Source organism: Vicugna pacos, chromosome 27 (assembly GCF_048564905.1).
Source record: "Vicugna pacos chromosome 27, VicPac4, whole genome shotgun sequence".
Lineage (NCBI taxonomy): Eukaryota > Metazoa > Chordata > Mammalia > Artiodactyla > Camelidae > Vicugna > Vicugna pacos.
Genome location: NC_133013.1, coordinates 7703500 through 7725251, shown reverse-complemented (window position 1 = coordinate 7725251; position 21752 = coordinate 7703500). Strand labels below are relative to the sequence as shown.

Genomic DNA, 21752 nt, shown 5'->3' with positions numbered 1-21752 from the left:
CTATCGCAACGAGGGCGTGGCCGAGGGGCGGGGACAGTGGAGGGCGGGGCGAGCAGGGCGGGGATGAGCCCCACCAACTGCCGCGCACCTGCTCTCCTGGTGTCCTCGCCGAGGCTGCTTGGTTGACCTCCTCGCCGACTCCTTACCGAATGTTTACTTTTGCAGTGATTGGACACAGAGGTCTCCGGGGGTTGGGGCCGCCTGGAAACAGGATTTGCACCCACACCGTTGTTCAGGTCGATTGGGCAACAGCTCGGCAGTTTGGCGACTCCCAGACTTCGGTGGTTGTGGCCAAGGCCTGCCCACCAAGGTGCCAGGAAAGCCCCCCTCCCACCCCCGTCCCCGCGATTCCTGCACCCAGAATCAAAACCTCTTGGGAAAGAATTACCGTCACAGTGGCTCCAACACACACTGAATCTTCCTAAGTGTCACAAGTCGTTATCACAGTTAATAGAAGTCCTGGCTGTGCTCTCTGCCTGCAATGCCCTCCTCCACCCTCTTCCACCCCTCACCTGTCACCGCCGCTCTGAGCCTTACCTTAACCACCTTATCGCACCTTGAGGCATTTTGGAGGAGGATTTGAAGTGAACGTACCCAGCTGTGTCTCAAAAGAAGGGCTAAGAATTAGGAATGCAACCTAATAAGTAAGGAGCAGGGTGTGATGTCGGAGCGCACCGCCGCGCAGCTGCAGGACCACGGGGTGCCCACCGTAAGTTTGCCCATAAGTTCCTCGGGCGGGGATGGGGGGGGGGGCAGCTCGGAAGACCGCACCACAACCTCTCCGGCGACACGTGTCAGAAAGCAATAAAAGAGGAGATCTGCACTGAAGGACTTGAGCTCATGGGCCATGGCAACAACAACAACAACAACAACAACAACAAAAAGCCTGAAAGCTCTTCATCTTGAAAATGGGTTCCTCAAATCGGGAAATTGAGGACTCTGGATTTTATCAATTTAACATTGTGAAGATGGCCATTGATCTGCTGAGTTTAGGAGGGATTTTATTTCCTCCCTCTTGATGTTTTCCCCCTCGCGTGTAAAAGATACTTAGCTCTATCTTTTGAGGTGGTTTGTCACGTGCTCTGGCAACTTGCATCCTAAGAGAGGAATGATGGTTGGGATGTGGACAATAATTAATTGAAAGTTTGCAGTAGCAACGTGCTAAAATGGAAACTTTTCTTGTGGTTACAGTTGCAATACTCGGTCTGGGAACAGCTTTAAAGATACCTTGTATGTAAAATCCGATGAACTAGTCATAATGACCAGGGTTACCTGACCTCTTTGGTTATATACTCCGGGCATTGGGCAGACTGTCCTGGGGTCACTGTTCATGGAATTAGTTGGTTAGGACCTCTCAGAGAGTTAATACTCTGATTAGGGACTGGCACAATTGCTTGGGAGCAGTTTATTTTTATACGGTAACTTAGTGGTTATGATTGCTGGTGGCTTGGATTAGCTAAGACAGTTTTTAACAGACAGTTCCCTGCCTTAACAAGAGGTGTCAGATTAAGATGTGAAAGCCTCAAGAATGTTTCAGTGTGATATTCAATGTGACCATCACTTCAGAGTTCACAGTGTCGTTCAGGAATTAAGATACCTGGAGTAGCCATGGAGGAAGATCTCACACTGCAAAGATTTGCTGCTTTCAGAACAAGTCAATGAGCTGTCAATGAATTAAGTCAACCTGTGGATCATAAAAATGTCAAAATGCTCGGGGGTGGTAGAGGGTGGGAAGGGATAGACTGGGATTTCAAAATTGTAGAATAGATAAACAAGATTACACTGTATAGCACAGGGAAATATACACAAAATGTTATGATAAATCACAGAGAAAAAAATGTGGAAAAAAAAAGTCAAAATGCTGCATCTGGTTAAATGGGAGAAAAGAGACTGCTTTACTTGCCGTTTCTGCCCACCCTGACCTATAATGTTTTTAATCATGAAGATGGAACAAACTGTAACATTTAGTTTCCAGCATTTAAACACACATAGTGAACAATCTGTCACTCAGGACTTTGTGATATAGAAACCAGCACAACACTGATGAAAAATAATGGACATTTAAAACTTACACAAAGTGCCTTTGTATATATACTATTGTGAACTACAGTGTTTGTGTGTGTGCATATGTACACACATAAAATGATGAATAGTGTGCTGAACTGAAATTTAACAGATTTTGAATGATTATGTTACTAGAGAGTAGGTTCTTATCTTGTCACTGAAGGAATTCAGAGATGAGACACAGAGGTCAGGAAAGTAAAGTGGGGATTTATTAAGGGATAGGACACACTCAGGTGGGAGCGGGCAAACTCAGGTGAGCAGCTGCCCTGAATTTCTTTGGTAAAATGGTTACACAGGGTGTAGAAATGAATGGGTGGGATATTCGTTGTGGAGGGAGGGGTTTGGGGGTTATATTCCCTGACTTTCATCCCAGCTCCACCTTCCCGAGAGGAGGAGGGATTTTTGTCCTTATTTAGTCTGGATCAGAAGTGTCACAGCGTCAGGGCATGATGGATACTTCTAATCTGCAAGGCTAATTTTACTGAAAATGAGGGCATAATGAGCAAATGGTTACATTTAGACATTGGAGATTCATGCCTCTTCCCACCTTTGTCAGCCTCTAGGCCACTTGTCACCCCAAAATGTGTGATTTCTTATCGGTCTGGAGATTCCTGCTTTTCTCTGCCCAAGGATCCCCGTTGTTCACAGGATGTGTGGTTTCCTGGCCCCTGGCCCGTGCCCCAATTCCTGGGCTCATGTCCAGCTCCCTGCCTGCTCTAACAACTGCAGCGCATGGATGCTGGGCTTTCTCTGTTCCTTGCACACTGCTGGTCTCATGGTCCCACTGATGGAGGGTGCTCACTGTTCCTAGCCAGACTGATGTTACCTTTGTTCCTTTAGTCTGTGTATCATCTCACCCAGCTGGTCTAGAGCCATAAAGTTATTTCAACAAACACTTTGCTCAGTACAGCTGTTCAGGTATTATTATGAGAAATAGGACAAAGGTCCCCAGAATGCCCAACCAGTCACTGGCCCTGGTAGACTACACAGTTGGCCCCAATCTGTCACTCCTGGCAACCACACCCTTGCTGTCTGCTCAAAGTAGTCTATTTCCCGGTCCTTTGACTTAGTTTCATTTTGGTTAATGGCAAGAAAGAAGTAACAGTGTGTCAGTTTTGAGTGTAAGCCTTAAGAAGTCTCTCTAGTGGTTCCTTTTTGTGCCTCTCCCTGCTTAACTAAATCACCCGAGGAGAATGAAGGACGAGCCACCCTGGTTAATCCACAGACCCGCAGTGAAAGCAGAGGCAGCTATGAGAAGAAAGGGGAGCTGGTGCCTGAAATGAGCTCTGGGGTGGTTTGCTCTGCAGCATTACTGGGGCACCAGCTAACTGACAAATTGCCAAACCTCAGCTTTTCCCGAAAGTACACACAGCAAGACAGGACCAAAGGTACTGGTAACTAAGGAGATTACAGAGGCAATCTAACCACAGTGTTTCCTAAATTTGAAAATATAAAGACCTCTCAATGACATTCTTGTGGCCTTTAAATTATGTTAAATATGTACATAGATAACACTAAATACATTTTTCTTAAATGTATAGTTCTTATACCCTCAAGACCAGGGCACTTATTCATTACAGACAAATACTACCGAGCTAATAATAGTCAAATGAACATTGTAATGTAGTACCCCAGAAACAAGTTTCCTTTGTGTGTTGCACGACCACGTCACTGGTATAAAACTTTCTGCTACATCAAGACACACGTTATCCTGAAGGAACCCCCTGTTCTGCCAAACTGCACACTGACAATTCTAGGCTCCTAGGAAAGATTGGGTCTGAGTAAAGCCAATTCTTCTGGTCCCAACAGATGGAGGCTGAGTTCTGAGCACAGGAGCCCTCACTCACTTCCCTCTGGTCAAACGTACAACTGGGGAGAAGGTAAGTCAACTGCAACCAACTTGTTATCTCTGAGGCTACTGACCAGAGCCCCAGAGTTCGACCCTGTGGGGTGGCTCACAGATGGTGGGGGCAGGAGCCTCCTGAACGTGGTGGGGGTGGCGGCCCTGGATCTTAAATAAAACCCCAAACCGTTTTAGTTGTCCCATCAGAAGCAGAAGCAACAGGTAAGTGTGCTCTGACAGAGAGGCTGTGTGGAAGTAGACAAGGCGGCCTCCCTGGCATGTCATGAAAGATGTTTTAGGAGCTGAATTCCAAACCAGACCAGGAAGAAAAAGAGCTTCAGAACCCCAAGTCCTTCTATTCTGACTCACACACATGCAGCCAAGTCCTCATTCCACAGGGCACCTGGGTGACAGGAAGGGAGAGCCTGCACTGCAGACAGTGAAGACGGGACCTTCCTCTGAAAGTCACCTAATGACAAGACTGCAGATCTGGTTTACCTCCTGGGTGTCTCAGTATCCCAGGAATTCATCTAGAAAAGTCATGCTCCAAGTCTGTCGAGGCGACGGTAGAATGAGAAGAGAGCAATCCCACCTGGTCTGGGCCTCGGGAGCACAGGGTGGGGGCTGCCCCTAATGGGGCTGAGGGGCGCCGGGCAGAAGTTCAGGGGTAAGCAGTGAGGCCACAACTCCGAGGGCTGTCCTCCGAGGGACAGCACCTTGGAACCTGCTGGAAGCAGAGCCTCGGGCCCCATCCAAGACCGCGTGCCTGCCAAGGCCCCCAGCAGGCTCGCAGCGCACCGGGGCGGGAAGGGCACTGGCTGAGGGCCCCGCTGAGGAACTCCAAAGGCTGGGGGCTCCCGATGCCCGCGCCCACTGCCCCCGTCTCCACAGGCTCCGCCAGGTCTCTCCTCTCAGCTGTGCTCCTGCCTCCCCTGCTGGACCGTCAACCCCTCCAAGGCAGAGTCCCTTCACCTTCTTCCCGGGGCCTACTGAGAAGAGCATTTCTCACATTTAGGATCACTAGGGAGCTTTAAAAAACCCAGATCAACGCCAGCAGGTGAGAAAAGACAGGTGCGAAGGCACTCTCCGCCGCCACCCCACTTTTCAGGTGGGCCCATGCTGGCCACGACAGGGTGCAGCGGAGGTGGGAGGGTGCCGGGGGCACCCGGAGCCACGTGGCCGCCGCGCCGCACCAACTCCATGCAGCCCGCGCCCCTCCACCTCCACCTGTCCTAACCCTGCTCCGTGCTGCCCCGCCGCTGGAGCCCCACTGGCTGACAGCAGGCGTTACAGTCACTCTCATCCCTTCATCTCTCCAGTCTGCAGTTTGCTGCTTGCGTGACGTTCGGATGCAGAGGAAAAGAAGAACTTCCAAGGATGCTGCGTCCCGTAAAGCCCTTGTTACTCTTCACACAGGAGAACACTCACTGGAGACCCCCAGGTCTCTCAGACCACGGCAGCACACAGACAGCCGTGGGTTTTACTCAGAACTGAAAAATCCGAACCCTTCCTGGAGGACGCCTACCTAGGGACGCACCCTCCTGCCTTTCCCTGAAACGCGCCCACGTGCCTCATGGCGCATACAGCCAATGACGTGCAAGCCAGCCGTGCCAGTGCCTTTATTTTTACTATTTGTAGAAAACGGGGATTTAGATTTCAAAGTTTATATTACAAAATTACCAGCAGCAGTTTGAACCAGTTCCATGGTGCTTATGAACTCTACTTTGCTGACAGAAACAAGGCTATTATTCCAAAAGCAGGACAGGACCTGTCCCAAGTGGGCCCACTCTGCATCCTGTAGACTCTGAGAAGCCACGCCACTCAGGACCCGTTGGTGACCGTGTCTTCTTCCATCTCCTCTTCACCGTCATCAGTGGGGCCTAGGGAAAAAAAGCCAGGGGTCACACTGACCTGAGAGCATGTGCTCGCCCCATGTGCGTGCGTCTACCCCGTGGGGCTGCTACAGGCTAGGCCTGGGACTAGGTACAAAAGCCAGAGAGCAGCCCCTGCCCTGAGCACCTGGGAGTCCAGAGACCACCTGTCTTGGCAGGTATGGGAAATTAGTTCCTAAGGGAAAGGGTCACGAACTTAGAAAGTCATACCTGTTGTGTGTCATTCTAACCCACTGTGGTCAAGCTAATTCGGTTTTTGTGAGGATGGAAAGCTTATACTTTGTTTTGTTCTTGCCACTACTACGCGCAAAGAAACTAGAGGAACACTTAGAACGCCTGGATACCTACTACGTGCCAGATACTGGGAATAGTTATTGACTTTACTGTCTCTACGCTAGGAAAAATATGGCAACAACAACCAAATGGCTGTCATACACTTTTTTTTGGTGGGGGGATTAGGTGTATTGATTGACTGATTGGTGGAGATGCTGGGGATTGAACCCAGGACCTCATGCATGTTAGGCAAGCCCTCTACCACTCAGCTATACCCTCCCCCCTCCAAATGGTTGTTATATTTGTCAACAATTTATTGCAGATATTTGAGTCGGTGTATTCTAAAAAAGGAAATGTTTTAACCCTGTCAATGTTTGGGAAAATTACTCATGTTTGAGCCTACTGTTTATACAGCTGGACCCAAAAACATCACATTTCAAGACACACAAACTACCAAGAAAGAAAATCACTGGGAAGTGCCCCTCAGAAGCCCGGGCCTGCTGAGATCCAGAGAACCCTCTCCTCAGCGTGCTCCGTGTGTGCTCAGGTAAGGCCCAAACAGAATATACTAGGGGAAGCACGTTAACTCAGAAATTCTGTCATCCTGCAGTCACAATAAGCAATTTGACGTTGTGTTCCCCCCACCCTGTCACCACTGAGCCTTGAAAGCCTTCCATGGACTTCTTTTGTTCTGAGGACCCCAGACCTGACCCACCATGTGGCCTGCAGTGCCCTGGCTCACGTCCTCACTGTGGCCCATCTGGCAACACTGCCTGCATCCCTGGCCCTCCGCTCACACTGTGCTCCTCAGATCAAGTGTGTGAGGCTCCTTAACCACAAGTATCTTGCTGGTGTGGTTTCCTCCCCACTAGAACGCCCCTCTGCCTTTATCAAACAGTTCTCAAATATTTTACTTTTAGGACCCAAACAGCTTCTGTTCAAGTAGATTACATTTACCAATACTGTATTAAAAATTAAGAGTATTTTAAGAAACAGTAAATCTAATACATGTTAATACTTACAATTTTATAAAATATAACAGTATTTTCTAAAGCAAACATCTTTAGTGAGCAGGCTGGCCTCACTATCTATTTCTGCCCATCTCTGTAGTGCCTGGCGGACAGCAGGCAGCTGGACCCTCATTTGGACTCATCGTTCCCCGGCTACACGATGTCGTTCTGACCGAAGGCTAGAGGGAACATGAGCCTCGCACAGACAGGTGATTAGGAAAGGGACGGGTATTTTCGTGGCCTCCACAGACAGCTGTAGATGCCTCCTGTCACACCAGGCCCTAGATGGCAATGTGCAGTCAGAAAGCTCATCACTGAACGTCACACACGCTCCAGCGTCGCCTTGGAAAACACTGGGTCGCTAAGTCACATGGATTTTCAAATGCTGACCCATTTCATTACACCGTGTCCAAAAAATCACATTCATGAATACCAACACTTTCCACAGGAAAAGTCCAGAAGTCCTGGGAAACTATCAGGTTACAGTTGTAGATAAAAGTTTTCCAACCTCTAATTTTTGCCTGAAGTTCTGAGTATCATCATTGGTAACAGGCACCATGAGCCATTCTGATGTGACAAGCTCACTTCACTTCCTGCTGGAGAAGCCACCTGCCTCGAGGGTGGAGCAGGTGCACGGTGTGGGCAGACAGCCCCGCCTGGGTGCAGAATGCTCTGTGCGCTGGACTCCATCCCCTGGATCTCCAGAGAGACGCCGCGCATGGGGCGGTAGTTAATAGCACTACTAGTCGTCACTGCCTCAGGAAGGACATTCCTAAGCAAACCTGTACACAGTTCACTGATGGCGGAGTACACGGCAGTGTAGAATGACGCCTAGCAACACCCTTCGGTCTGCCCTGACCTGTGCTGAGGCGCCAATTTTACCCAGCCTTGCTTTTGCACCAGCAGGTACAAGTGTTAATACCATTAAAGAAAAAAAAAAGCAAATACACCGTGGTGTTAATATAGGAAGTTTTCCTTCCAAAATCCCAGGGGCCCAAGGACCACACAGTGAGAACCACAGGTCTAGTGAATGTCTTACTTGTTTTTTAGCTTCAGTTCACACATTATCTCCCCCAGGAAACCTGCCCTGAGCTGCTGGTCTAGTTAGAGGTCCCCAGTCACGTTCACACCAAAACCTGTAACACGCATGACTGGGGTAGCCTCACTCTCTACCCCAGCGCCCAGCACGCCGTCTGACACGACTGTCAGGACAGCTGACACTTCCAAGGCCCTGGCCTGTGCTATGTGCTGTCCACGCAGGGTCTGCTCAGCGCCCCTGTGACCTCGTGAGGTTGGCACTATTACCGTCTCAGCTTTAAAGATGAGACAGACAATTAAGTGGGGATTAAGAAAGTTACCCAAGGACAGAGCTTGGCCCAGGTGGAGTGGCTCTGCAGCCTGTGGCCCCGCCCATGAGGCAACCCGACACGTGCAGCGGCAGAAGGCCTTGATTCGGTCTCACTCGATGGCTGTGAAATAACATCTGCTTCAACTTTTACATATAAAAACTCCATGGCGTAACATTGTCACATGATTTCTCTTCAAAGTGTGTTTAAAGGGACTTTGTGTACATTAGGTTAGATGGTCACAAGGCACGACCCTAGCAATCTTGGATCGGGACTGGCGCGGGGTCACTCGAGTGTGCTCTCACTTTGGAAGTACAAAGACAGAACATCGTTTCCTGACCTGCTCTGCGCTCTCTGCCGGGGATCTGGCCGGACTGCAGCAAGCCCTTCAGCCGCTCCACCTCAGCCAGGGTTGACGCGTTCGCTATGGCGCTCTGGATGGCAGAAGACAGTGCAGATGACAATTACTTTATCTACTTATATCGGCCACTGAGAAAACACTTAGAGAAATTCACACCATCTTTCCAAGCTAGAATATTAAATAGTTCTTTGTTGGGGGAAGAATTTTACTGGCACACTGAAATCAACCCAAAAGCCAAATCATAAATTTCCCAAATTGGTAAAGAGATGCAGAACCTCTTATAAGAGAGCAAATAATCACTGTATGTGTCCTAAATTTTCACCTAACTGAAGTACCTACTTGGAATTATGCTACTGGATACTTTGGGAGACAATATTATAAAATGAGGATTTCTCATCAAGCAGGATCTTTCAGACAGCAAATCTTTGGAAGTAAAAATTAAGGCAACATGCAATGGTCACTGACTGTTCAAAAAAATGCATGCTGGGAAGATGAGAAAGACCAGCGCTGCCCCGACTTTGACCGACTTGTGTAATTAATTCCAGTCAAAGTCTGGTCATACAAAAATATAGCTTGTTCCTCATACAAAAATAGTTGGGATTCTCCCAACTGTGAGGAGAAGCTGCAATGTCTGACATATCACTTGGTACATTACATACTCTTGTTTCTTGAACCCGTAACAGCTCACTTCAGTCCAAGAACCCTAACACATCCCTACCTTTTTTTCTTTTAACTTTTTATTGAAGTCTAGTTGACTTACAATGTTAGTTTCAGTTGTGAATTACACAGCAGTGATTCAGTTATACATATATATGTATATTTACTTTCTTTTCAGATTCTTTTCCATTATATGTTATTATAAGAAACTGAATAGAGTTCCCTATGCTCTACTGTAGGTCCTTGTTGTTTATCTATTTTATATACAGTAAACATATTACTACCTTGATTGCTTCCACATCCCCTGGAGACGGCCCACCTTTCTTCTTGTCAGTTGGCAAACCGGCACCTGGATTGAAACTTGGGAGGGGAGGGAAGAACAAAACTGTCAAATCCAGACCAACAGAAACTGCTTCTCTTTTACTTTCAAAAGCTTTTGAAAGTAATTCAACCAGTGTAGTATCTTATCTTTGTTAACAAACTGATACGATAAACTCTCTCCTTCAGAAACACCACCCCGTTCATCTTCCCAGAAAGGAGGATGTGGGTAACATCACAGTAAGGCTGGACACTGCAATATTTGCTCTGCTAACCTGGAAGAAATTTGATGTGACCTACAGACCACTGATGGTCATAGCGGATCATCACGCAAATTTACTGCTATGTGATTGCAGGGCTTTTGTTTCTTTCTGCAGGAGGCAAAATGCCAGACAGACAGTGTTTCTGAAGGGGAAGTGGAGTGAAGTCGGATACCCGGATCTTACGTTTTGCTCCTCCTGGCAATATCCTTTGCAAGCTGTGCACCCCGTTTGCCCTTGAACATTTTCTCTGCCTCCTGACGCTCCTACAGCGACACCACACACAGAGTTAATGGACACAGGAATACCACGTGCATTGAGATGCATTCCTCAGAAAAACACGGAAGAAAACTCTCCTGAAACACTCTGGGCTGGTAAAAATATCAGAAGCCCATTTCCAGTTCAAAGGAGACTCAGGGGTCTTGCCTTCTCTGGGAAAGCTCCCTGAGGAAAGTTCCCACTCCTAGTTTTCAAGGAGGGGCTCCCAAGGAACTAAGAAAGTTTAAAAAAAAAATCTCCCCATAAGGGGAAAATCATTCCAACAATTAAAGCTGCTGAGGATGGGTTATATTAAGCTCCCCAAAGGGAATGTTTCTAAGCAGACAGCCTGCTGGGGAGAGTGCTCACTGTGGCCCTGAGACCATGCTACCTCTGAAATCACCAATACCACGTAAGACAGCTTTAACTCCGAGTCCTAGCCTAAACTCTGCTATGAAAAAAAAACTGCCTAACATGTCCCTCCCACCACGCACATTTTTATCAGAAACCAAAGACAAAACTCATTGGGCAAATTTACAAAAATCAGTAACAAAAGTATAAAGGAAAACACACCAATCTATAGTGACTTACAACAGAACAATACTCACTTTCAGTTTCACCTTCTGGAAATCCAGCACTCTGACTTGTGGAACTTTATAAATTACATATAGTCTGTAATGCTTCTTGTTTGTTACAGGATTTCTTAGAATACTACAAGAAAAGGAACAATATAATGCCAATCTTGTTCATAGCACAGCATTCAAGAGGTTCGTTTTAATAAAATCTAATGAGTCCCTGAATTAAGGAAAAGTTCACTATTCTCCACATTTCAGGGTCATGACAACTTAACACTAGGGAAATTTTAATCGAGCACTGGGCCCAAAGGAAGTATTTTCAATATTTGTTATTTAAAGGTACTTTTTACTAACTGATTGCTTTAAGATCAAGGCTGGTAATGGTGTTACTTTAAGGGACTTCATTGTCACCACAAATAACTTCCTTACCTTAGATAAGTCAGTGATTTGAGAGATGCCAAAGGGTCCAGGTCACCCTGTAAAGTAACAGCCACTGGTAAGAACACGGATACTGCATCCTATTCTGATACTTAGAGATGGTGGATGCCTTTGGAGCAAGGACTTGTCTTTTGTTTATTTATTTATTTTTTACTGCTCCAGCACGTAGCACAATACTAGCACATCATGATGTATAGATGCTTCATAAATTTTTACTGAATAAACTAGTTAATGAATTTGAGTTTTCTTAAGCTTAAAATCTTGGCTGTAACAGTTTCTGTCTCAACAGAAGAGACCCAAAAAAGTTGATTTCCTGTAGCAAGCTCAAAGGGGCTACTGATTTTAAAGCAATGATTTAGATAAGTCAGCAATGTGAAAGCTGACATAAGTTGGGAACAAGTTAACTCATACAGGGAACCTCAGGCCTGGATCTTGCTGTGAGGTGGTGTTTCCTGCTAGTACCTTTGGTGCTGGGAGCAACACCGGCACGTCATATTTGAGGGAAGGTACCTTTATCTAGGCTACTCTCAATCTCTTCAAATACATTTTTCAAGGACAAGGAGTTAAAAAAAAAAAAAAAGGAGGGAAGGAAGGTTAGTTTTTCAATCTTCCCCGACTGTCGCATAAAACATGGTCCAACAAGGATAGAGAAACCAAAAATCTCTGGTCAACAGCTACAACCCAACTAGAGGAAGAGGTATTGTGGCAAGAACCTAAAACGGGCACGCAAGGACAAACTACTGTGAAAGCTACGAGACTCGCATGGTGACAGCGTTTGTACAGGAAGACGTCGAGGGAAGGCAGAGGCATCCGACAAACCCCCAAACTTTAAAGTGACCAACAGGCACACAGCTTGAGAACCACAGCCAAAGAATAGGCACAGCCACCAATGGGCACCCTAAGAGTGTGACAAGTACTGAAGGCCTTTGGGCCTTCACTCTTTTAATGCTAATCAGAAATTAAGCCGCCCCTACCCCTGTCCCCGAACAGAGCCCTACACAGAGGAGAAACTGCTAGGACCAGATCTAAATGGCACAGGATGGGCAAGAGGGGCATGAGAAAAGAAGTTCAGACAGAAGCAGGGAGGGGAACAGGGCCCGTGGCTCAGACAGCTGCCACCTGTCAACACTCCACTACCCGAGGGAGCGCCTGAGCTTGTGACCCGCCTGCCATCACTCCAAGAAATCTAAAGAATGACCCAAAAGGAACAAAGGAGGACAAATATTGCATGACCTCACTTATGTGTGGAGTCCCACTTATCGTAATGAGGGTGGAATGGTGGTTACCAGAGGCTAGGGGACAGGGGACAGTGGGAGGTAAGATATTGACTAGGGAGGAGAAACTTTCAGTTATAAGATAAATAGGTTCTGGACTTAATGTACAACATAGTGACAATAGTTAAAAATAGCACATTGTATTCTTAATTTGATTAAAAAAAGTAAATTTCAAGTATTCTAACTGCATACATGAAAAGATGACTGTGAAGTGATGGATAGTTAATCTGTAGCAATCATTTCACAATGTATACATATATCAAAATTCACATTGCACTCCTTAAATATATGTTTTTTGTTTGTCAATCATACCTCAACAAAGCTGAAAAAAAACAAGAAAGGAATAATGGTAACTTCTGTCACACACACACACATATATACAGACTGTGTAAAACAATGATGTCTTGATGAGGGTGAAATGTTTAAGGCTGCTACATTATTTAGGAGGGGTAAAAGTACTGGTTAACTTTAAACTTAGATAAATAGGTGTATTTTAACTCCTAGGATTCTAAGAACAGAAACAGAGTCTATTTAATAATTAGTTAATTTCTAAACTATTAGAAGGGAAAATGGAATGATAAAAAGAGAGAGAGCAATAAAGGAGAGAAAAAGGAATGCAGATGGATGGGACAAATAAAAAATTCTAGAAAAGAGAGAAGACCAACTCAAATATACCAGTAATTACACTAAATATAAACAGACTATTTCATTTAAAAGACAGATTTCAGACTGGATTGAAAAAAAAAGAATCCTATCATATGCTGTTTTCAAGAAACAAATTTAAAATATTTAAGTACAGAAAAACAAAAGTAAATTTTGGACGGAAAAAAATTATGCAAATACCAATTGAAAGACAGCTTGTTTTGGTACAGTGCAGCAGATAAAACGGACATCCAGGTAAAACAGCACTCAGAGAGAGGGTCACAACATATGATAAAAAGCTCACTTCACCAGTAAGATACATAAAATTTGTAGATATCTCATAAGATAGCCTAAAGATAAATAAAACTACAACTGACAGAATGCCAGGGAAATAGTCAAATCCGCTGTCACGTAAGATTAGGACAAATGGCCTCTATCTTCACCATCACCTTTATGCAGTGACATGTGTCATGCCACAGCTTCCTAATCAATGCACACTCTGGGTTCTACACCTCATAGTTTAGAAAGGCATATCCCCTGATCAGTACTTTCTTACTTTTGGAGTCAAGTACTCCTGTGGGAATCTGAAGGAAGATACAAACCCAGTCCACCAGGAGAGGAATGCTCAGGGAAACAGGGACGACAGGATTAAGGAAGAATAACCTAAAATCGAGTTATATAATATGGACTTACACATCTAATATTTAAATGAAAAATTCAGGTTACAAAACAATTTACTCAAGCTATGTATAAGCTCAAATTTTGTTAAAAATTATACACACAACTGAAATTTAAAAGGCATAAAAAGAAAGAGATCAAAATAAGCAGATCCAAACAGAGAAAATGAAACTTGCCCCCTTATCTCATAGGAAAATCAACTTCAAGTGGATTGTTGCTTTCAACATGGAGTAAAACAACAGATTCTAGAGTGAAACTGTCCAACAGAATTTAATATATGCACAAAAGTAATTTTCTGGTAGCTACAGTAAAACAGAACAGGTGAAAGTAAATTTAATAACACACTGTTTAACCTATTTCCCCAAATATTATCATTTCACTATCAATATATGAAAAGTATTGATAATTTACATTCTTTTTTCTGGGTGCTAAGCCTCTGGAATCTGTTGTGTATTTTACAGTTCTAGTACATCTTTTTTTTTTTAAACTTTTTTTTTAATTGAAGTATAGTTGATTTACAATGTTGTGTTAATTTCTGGTTTACAGGGAATCATATATATTATATATATATTATATATATACACACACACACACACCTCTATTTTCCTTTTTATATTCGTTTTCAATTCAGGTCATTACAAAGTATTGACTATAGCTATCCATGTCATACAGCAAGACCTTGCTGTTTATCTATTTTATACATAGTAGTGTGTATCTACAAATCCCGAACTCCCAAGTTCTAGTATATCTTAATTCAAATCAGCCACTTGTGGCTAGTGGCTACAATATGGGACACCGCAATTCTAGAAAACAGCACAGATGAGTTTCTTTTTGACCCTGGGGTGGTGGAAGCTTAACAGACAACCAACCAAAAGAGCTAAAAACAAGAAAAAAAGATCGATAAAGTGGACTACACTGAATCAGGAAATTCTCTATTAAGACCTCAAACAACATAATCCAAAAATGGGCAGAAGATCTAAACAAACAATTCTCCAATGAAGACATATATATGGCCAATATGCACATGAAAAAATGCTCAATATTGCTAATTATCAGAGACATGCAAATCAAAACTACAATAAGGTATCACCTCACACAAGTCAGAATGGCCATCATTCAAAAGTCCATGAACAGTAAATGCTGGAGAGGGTGTGGAGAAAAGGGAACCCTCCTACACCACTGGTGGGAATGTAAATGGGCGCAGCCATTATGGGAAACAGTATGGAGATTCCTCAAAAAAACTAAAAATAGACTTACCATATGACCCAACAATCCCACTTCTGGGCATACATCCAGAAGGAACCTTAATTCAAAATGAGACATGCACCCCAATGTGCATAGCAGCACTATGTACAATAAGCCAAAACATGGAAACAACCTAAATGTCCATCGATAGGTGACTGGATAAAGAAGCTGTGGTATATTTATACAATGGAATAGTATTCAGCCATAAAAAAGAATAAAATACCATTTGCAGCAACATGGATGGACCTAAAGAATGTCATTCTAAGTGAAGTAAGCCAGAGAGAGAAAGAAAAATATCATATGATTATCACTTATATGTGGTATCTAAAAAAAAAAAGACAAATGAACTTGTTTACAAAACAGAAACAGACTCACAGACATAGAAAACAAACTTACGGTTACCAGGGTGGGAGAAGGGTGGAAAGGGATAAATTAGGAGCTCTAGATTTGCTAGATATACAACAAGTTTATACCGTATAGAACAGGGAACTATATTCAGTATCCTATAGTAATCTATGGTGAAAAAGAATATGAAAACAAATATATGTATGTTCCTATATGACTGAAGTATTGTGGTGTACACCAGAAATTGACACATTGTAAACTGACTATACTTCAACAAAAATATATTTAAAAAAACAAACAAAAAAACCCTAAGAGAGTCAAAGGGTGAGCTAGAGCATGGAACACTGTTACAACACATAACCAAAAAGGCCCAGACACTGAATTAATGAAGCAAAAGACAAAGAAAAAGGATGGTGAGATAATTTTCTGGATTTTGCAACTTCTCTATAAGGGGCACGTGGTACCTTTAACCCCTCCCCCCAAACACACTTTCCCCCGGATCCTCTTACCAGTTCCACCAGACTGTTGTTGGTGAGAATGAGTTCTGTCAGGCAGGGCAGCGCCTGATCAAGTCCTTCACCTATGCGGCTGCAATAAAAATAGAGACTCTGAGAAAAAGGGAAAATTACGTAAGCTAACAATTTTATCTGGTCCCTGACCAGAGGACTTCAGACTTCAAAGTGGGCAGAACTTAAGAGATCTTTCTTCCAACACCCTCTCCGACAGAAGGAAATCAAGGCACAAAGAAGAAACTGCCTGGGGTCACAGAGGCAACAGAAGAGGGTGTGATTTTAGAACCCACGCCTCCTGACAGCTGCCCAGGGCTCTTTCCACTGCCACACCGTCTAATGAAACCCATGGAAAGGAGAACCTCCGGTGTAGAACAGACCACTCGGCTCATCTCGTGACTTTTGTGCGGGTAGCAGGGAAATCAAGTGAAGCTGCATTCACAGCTCAGTGCAAGACACCCAACAATTAAACAGGACAGAATAGTTAATTCATGAGAAATCCGACTATTTAGAAAAAGCAACTCACCACCCACAACTTCTTGAAGACATCGTTTATAGACCTTAAATAACTTTTCTCTGATAATATTTACACAGAGACAATGAAAGAGGGTCCAAAAAACAAATCTCCATTTCAATAAGTAGTAGCCTAAAAATCAGTTGTAGTGAAAGAAAAACAGCAGACGATATGCGGTAGAATGAGATGTTGGGTCAAAAATATAACTCTTAAATTTTACATTATCTTTTTAATATGACCTTTCTGACAGTGATAATTATCACTTTAGAAATAAGCCAAAATGAGTGCAAAGAAGCATGTTATTAATTTAAACCAGAAATTTACCGTGAATATATAAATACCCAAGATTTCTGAATAGACACAGATAAGACTACAGCAATGCCAGATTAATCTCTGGATCTGTGTAGGAAACGTGCAGCTCAATTCTCATTTCAGAAGAAATTAAGCAGCTTTAACCAGCAGTATGCACTACAACTTCTTCAGGGAACTCTGCAACGTTTACTCTAGGGGAAAAAAAATTACTTTCCACTAGTAGACACTTACCATATTCTATTGTTATTCACTAATAATGTTTTCAGTCTTCTCAATAAAGGAAAACCATCCAGTTTCCTGATTTCATTGTCAGAAAAATCAATCGCATCAAACTGGTCTAAGGTTGCACCTAGGTTTTCAATGACAGGAATTTTATACCCTGTGAAAAGGAGCGGAAAAAAATCATCCGAGGATTAATATAGTTAAAAGGTACCTTCAAACATTAGCAGCATTTTATGGTAATGGGAACAAAGCTTTCATTCATTTGGGAAGTGTCTACCTAGCACCTGTGCTGTGTGTGCCAAACACTGCAAGGTACTGGCGCCTAAGACCAGGAACAGGACAATCACATGCCCCAGCTGCCACTAAGTCAAGGGTCCAGCGGTGATGATGACAGGACAGGACAGTAAGGATAAGACTACTACTGACAGTAATATTGGTGGGTAACATTTCTGAGACTATTTACAAGATGCCTCACACCGCTCTAAGCGAAGCCCACAGCTAGTTCAGCGGCAGAACAGGAACCTGCACCGTGAGCTGCTTACTGCCAGCGTCCAAGCCTGGCTCACGTATTGTGGACAACAGTTCTCCCCCTCTTTTGCATTCCCACAGGACAGATGCATGGAACTAACTTATCAGGACACCTTCGTGATATGACGACAGTTCCCCTTACTTCACCTCCCCTAGTGCCAACCCAGAGTTGAAAGTCAGTGGTTTATACACAAAGGTAAGTCACCCTGTGAACAATTCACTCAAATACTCACTGATTTGTCTAATAGGGTACAACTATTGTGCTAGGTGCTAGAGGAAGTTGACCCAGCCACGGTTCAAGTACACAATTCATAGCCGTAAGGGATACGCCAAAGTAAGTGCTGTACCGAAGTAAGTGTCCGCAACACTGTATGCACTTGAGACCTTCCTGTGCCAAGACTGTAAAAGTGGCCCATTCCTCTTGAACGGAACCTTTCTCTGAGAAGCTGAATTCCAACAAGGGGCCAGCACCGGGCTTTGTCAGCAAGGAATCCAAGCAGAAAGCAGAGCCCGAAGCAGTGCTGCTCCTGGAACCCTGTTTTCCCTCCGGGAGCAAATCTCTGGTCAAGACCATACTGTCTTGGCCCCAGAGAAGCTGCTCCTCACACCCTCCCTGAAGCCGCCTCCTTGGATGCTCATGAGCTGCACTGCCAGTGCGTCACCGAGCCTCACTGAGGTCGGAACAGCTGCAGGAACCTCAGTAGTCTGGGAGCCTTCCCCACCCCTTACGCACGGCACCCGGCGGTGCGGGCCGGGCTGAAACAGGTAAGAGAGAAACAGACGACCGAAGCTGGTAAGCAGGAAACACGGGGGAAACAACCGCTTCTGGCCCCGGACTTCCTCTCCGCCCTCCCAGGGAAAGACTGCAGCACGTGCCGACACCCTCTAACGTATTCACTGCTCGGCACGAGGGTCACGACCACTAACAGAGCATCTACTGCGACGGCTCCAACGGGACACACGGCCGTCAAGCCCAACCGCGGCCCGCGACTCCGGGCCCGAAGCAGTCGAGGCGGCCCGAGCAGGCAGGAGCCGTGGGAAGACAAGCCTCGGAAGAGCCTGAGGGCGGTCTTCCGCCGACTACGGCGGTACTCGGGCAGGGCGGGCCTGGCGAGGCCCGGGTTGAGGCGGGACGCAGGCCCTGGGCGCACGCGGCTGGGCGCGGGACGACGGGAACGCCCCAGACCGGCCGCCCTCCGCACTCACCCCGGAGGTCCAGCTCGCGGTCCCGCACGGCGTTAGTGTACTGCGCCGCCTGCTCGATCAGCTCCGCCGTCAGCTTCACCATCCTGTCGCCTCCCGCTCCCGGAGCCGCGGCCGCAGCGCCTCCCGCCAGACACACGTCCCGGCGTGCCCCGCGCCGCTCGCAGACACACGTCCCGGCATGCCCCGCGCTCCTCCAGACACACTTCCCAGCCTGCCCCGCGCCTCCTACAGACACATGTCCCGGCGTTCCCCGCGCCCCGCCGCCAGGCAGCACCAGTAGCTGCGGGCGCATGCGCGCGCAGCTCGACGTCTAGGCAGAAGCAATCGAAGAGCTACGCCCCCGGGTTTGGCCCTGCCAAGATTCTGGCGCGCGTCGGGACCGCTTGGTTCTGGCCCCTTTCTTCTGGCACATCTGCAGTCCAGAGGGCCCCTGATACTAGACATTTGTGTCCGCAAATTAAGCACAATGTGGAAGCCCCCGAGTGGAATTCTCTCATGCATCAGTGCATGTTGAGATGAAGGGAAGCTGTGACTACGTGTGTTTATTGTCCATTCCAATACCTTTTGCAAAGTACCCATCGAGTCTTTCACCTCTTTTTTCCTATTGGTTTGTCTTTTTCTTATTAATTATGGGACTTCTTTATATATTCTGGGTATGAGCATACTCTGTGGCTTGGCTTTCACTTTTTGGGGGGGGGGGTTCAAATTGCTTAAGTACCGAAGACCTCACAGGGAAGCGAAATACTGTCCTCGTGCACATCATCAATGTTGCAGAACACAAATTTTTGTGCATTTTATTCTACTTAAGGAAACATCCTACTCCCCAGATCACTTAATCATAATCTGGGCTGTAATTTGAATCAAAAGGATAAGAGACGTGGCTCGCTCTCTCCTTTTGCAGAAGAAACAAAGTTTCAAATGGTCCAATTCAAGCAGAGACATTAGAGGAAGAACTTCTTAGCTCAGGAGGCCTCCCCATGGAGTCTGGGTTGTGCTCTGGTTAGGGGGACAGTTTTACTATGGTCACGTAGGTCTGGGACAGACAGGAAAGGCTTTTCTGCTTACTGACCTTTCCACTCTTCATGGTGTTAATAATTGGAAATTTCTAATTTTTTTGTAGTTCAGTTTATGCATGTGTGTGTGCCCTCATCTCCAAAACAGTTTTCTTTTGTTATCTCTGAGAGGCTCAATTGTTTTACTTTTCACATTTTGTTCTCTGATTACCCCGGAATAGATTCCTCTTAAACTTTTTGTTGACATGTGATATTCACATACAGAATGCAAACTGAACACCCCCAAGCAGTGGGCATCCAGATCAGCACCAGGACGTGGCCACATCCCAGAGTCCCCTCTTGCCCCAGGGGTAAACACTAATTAACGTCTTACACTGATAGGTTTTGCCTAGTTTTGTATTTACGCAAAATGAAATTGTACCTTATGCATCTCTTGCTCATTAACCTGTTTGTATGTAGATGTAGTTCACTTATTCTCATTGTTATAAACTATTTCAGCATGTGACTGTTCCACAATTTGTTCTGCTGTCGATGAGCATTGGGGTCATTTACAATTTGGAGTTATTACAAACGGTGCACCTAATAACATTATAATACATACATATACGTTACTAATACCAATATACTAATACATACTTGGAAATAGAATTGTTGGGCCAGAAGGTTCACTTACTTTCAGCTTAAGGAGAGATTCTGCTAATTTTTCAAAGTGGTTGTACCAGTTTATTCTCCTTATTAACATTTGGTATTGTCTGTCTGTTTAATTTTAGCCATTCTGGTGGGTTGGTAATGGGCCCATTGTGGTTTTTGTTCAATTTCCCTGATTACTAGTACAGCTGAGAACTTTAAAAAATGTATTTATTGTCTGTTTGGGTAGCTTTTGTGAAGTGTTTGTTTGGGTGTTTTGCCCATTTTTTCTATTGGGCTTTTTTCCCCCCACTAATTTGTAAAAGCTCTTTATATTTTTTTGAATATGAGTCTTTGTGAGATGAGAGTTCAGTGAATCTCTTCCCTCTCTCTGTGGTCTCCCTTTTCACTGTTTATGGTGCCTTTTGATGAACAGAAGTTCTTAATTTTAGTAGAGTCTAATTTACAAACTTCTCCCTATATGGTTCTTGTTTTGTGAGCCCTCTTTAAGAAATCTTTGCCTATTCCCACATCATGAATAGTTTCTTCAAAAAGCTTTGTTTCATCATTCCTGTTTAGATTTGCAACCTGTCTTAAATAGACTTTTATGTGTGGTCTGAGGTAGGGATCAAGATATATTTTCCTTCGTGGAAATCCACATGGATATTCCATTGACCTAGCACCATTTATTGGAAAAACCACCCTTTCCCCTTTGCTCTGCAGTGCTACCTTTTTCATAAATCAAGTGTCCAAATATGGGAGGTCTGCTCTGTTCCATGGGTTTAGTTGCCTATCCTAGTATGATATCATACTGTCTTTATAATAATCAGCTTTATTATATCATAATATTAGTATATTATTATAAAAGCTTGACTGCTTCAAAAAAGAGCTTCCACTTTTTTTTCAAGATTGTCTTGGTTATTCTTGCCCTTTGCATTTTAATAGAAATTTTAGATCAATCTTGTATCTTAAAATGAACCCATGCTTTGATTTGGATCCACTGTAGGTGAATTTAGAGGGAGTTCACAACTTTACAATATTGAGTATTCCAATTCATGAACATGGTATAACCTTACATTTAGTTATATCTTCTTTAATTTCTCTTAGTGTTTTATTGTTTTTGTGTAGAGATCTTACGCACCTTTTACCAGATTTATTCTAGTATTTATTACTTTTTGATGCTGTTGTAAATAGTCTCCTGTTAAAAAAAATTCCATTTTATAAACATTAGATTCTAGTATATTGAAACACTGTACAATTGAAATACAATTATGGAATACTACTCAGCCAATGGACTACTACTCAGCCATAAAAAAGAATAAAATAATACCATTTGCAGCAA

The 21752-nt window shown here is 44.5% G+C and overlaps 1 protein-coding gene and 1 long non-coding RNA gene across 3 annotated transcripts; one reads left to right on the top strand and one right to left on the bottom strand.

The window, feature by feature from the left end:
* The first annotated feature begins 52 nt into the window (after positions 1-52).
* LOC140689689 (uncharacterized) lies at positions 53-11531 on the top strand. Of its 2 annotated transcripts, XR_012064725.1 has the most exons (7): positions 53-709; positions 3874-3944; positions 4799-4964; positions 5227-5957; positions 6487-6619; positions 7183-7291; positions 10142-11531. It is a non-coding gene; the product is annotated as an uncharacterized lncRNA (long non-coding RNA). The 2 variants fall into 2 exon arrangements; XR_012064724.1 differs by lacking the exon at positions 10142-11531 and having other exon boundaries at positions 55-709; positions 7183-8031.
* Positions 5512-18941, bottom strand: SNRPA1 (small nuclear ribonucleoprotein polypeptide A'). Its single transcript, XM_006211489.4, has 9 exons — positions 18771-18941; positions 17046-17193; positions 15989-16067; positions 11287-11333; positions 10891-10993; positions 10211-10290; positions 9731-9806; positions 8769-8862; positions 5512-5787 (listed from the first exon to the last, which is right to left on the bottom strand). The coding sequence occupies exons 1-9, from the start codon at positions 18850-18852 to the stop codon at positions 5729-5731; spliced, it is 768 nt and encodes a 255-aa protein (XP_006211551.1). The 5' UTR covers positions 18853-18941; the 3' UTR covers positions 5512-5728.
* Positions 18942-21752: the final 2811 nt, after the last annotated feature.

What these genes read in the sequence shown, in the direction of transcription:
- SNRPA1 (XM_006211489.4), bottom strand. Translation starts at nt 18,852, where the DNA reads ATGGTGAAGCTGACGGCGGAGCTGATCGAGCAGGCGGCGCAGTACACT. An exon ending in GTGAATAACAATAGAATATG is followed by an intron (nt 16,068 to 17,045) that starts GTAAGTGTCTAC and finishes TTTTTATTGCAG; the next exon opens with CCGCATAGGTGAAGGACTTG. An exon ending in TCCAGAAGGTGAAACTGAAA is followed by an intron (nt 10,291 to 10,890) that starts GTGAGTATTGTT and finishes GTGTCGCTGTAG; the next exon opens with GAGCGTCAGGAGGCAGAGAA.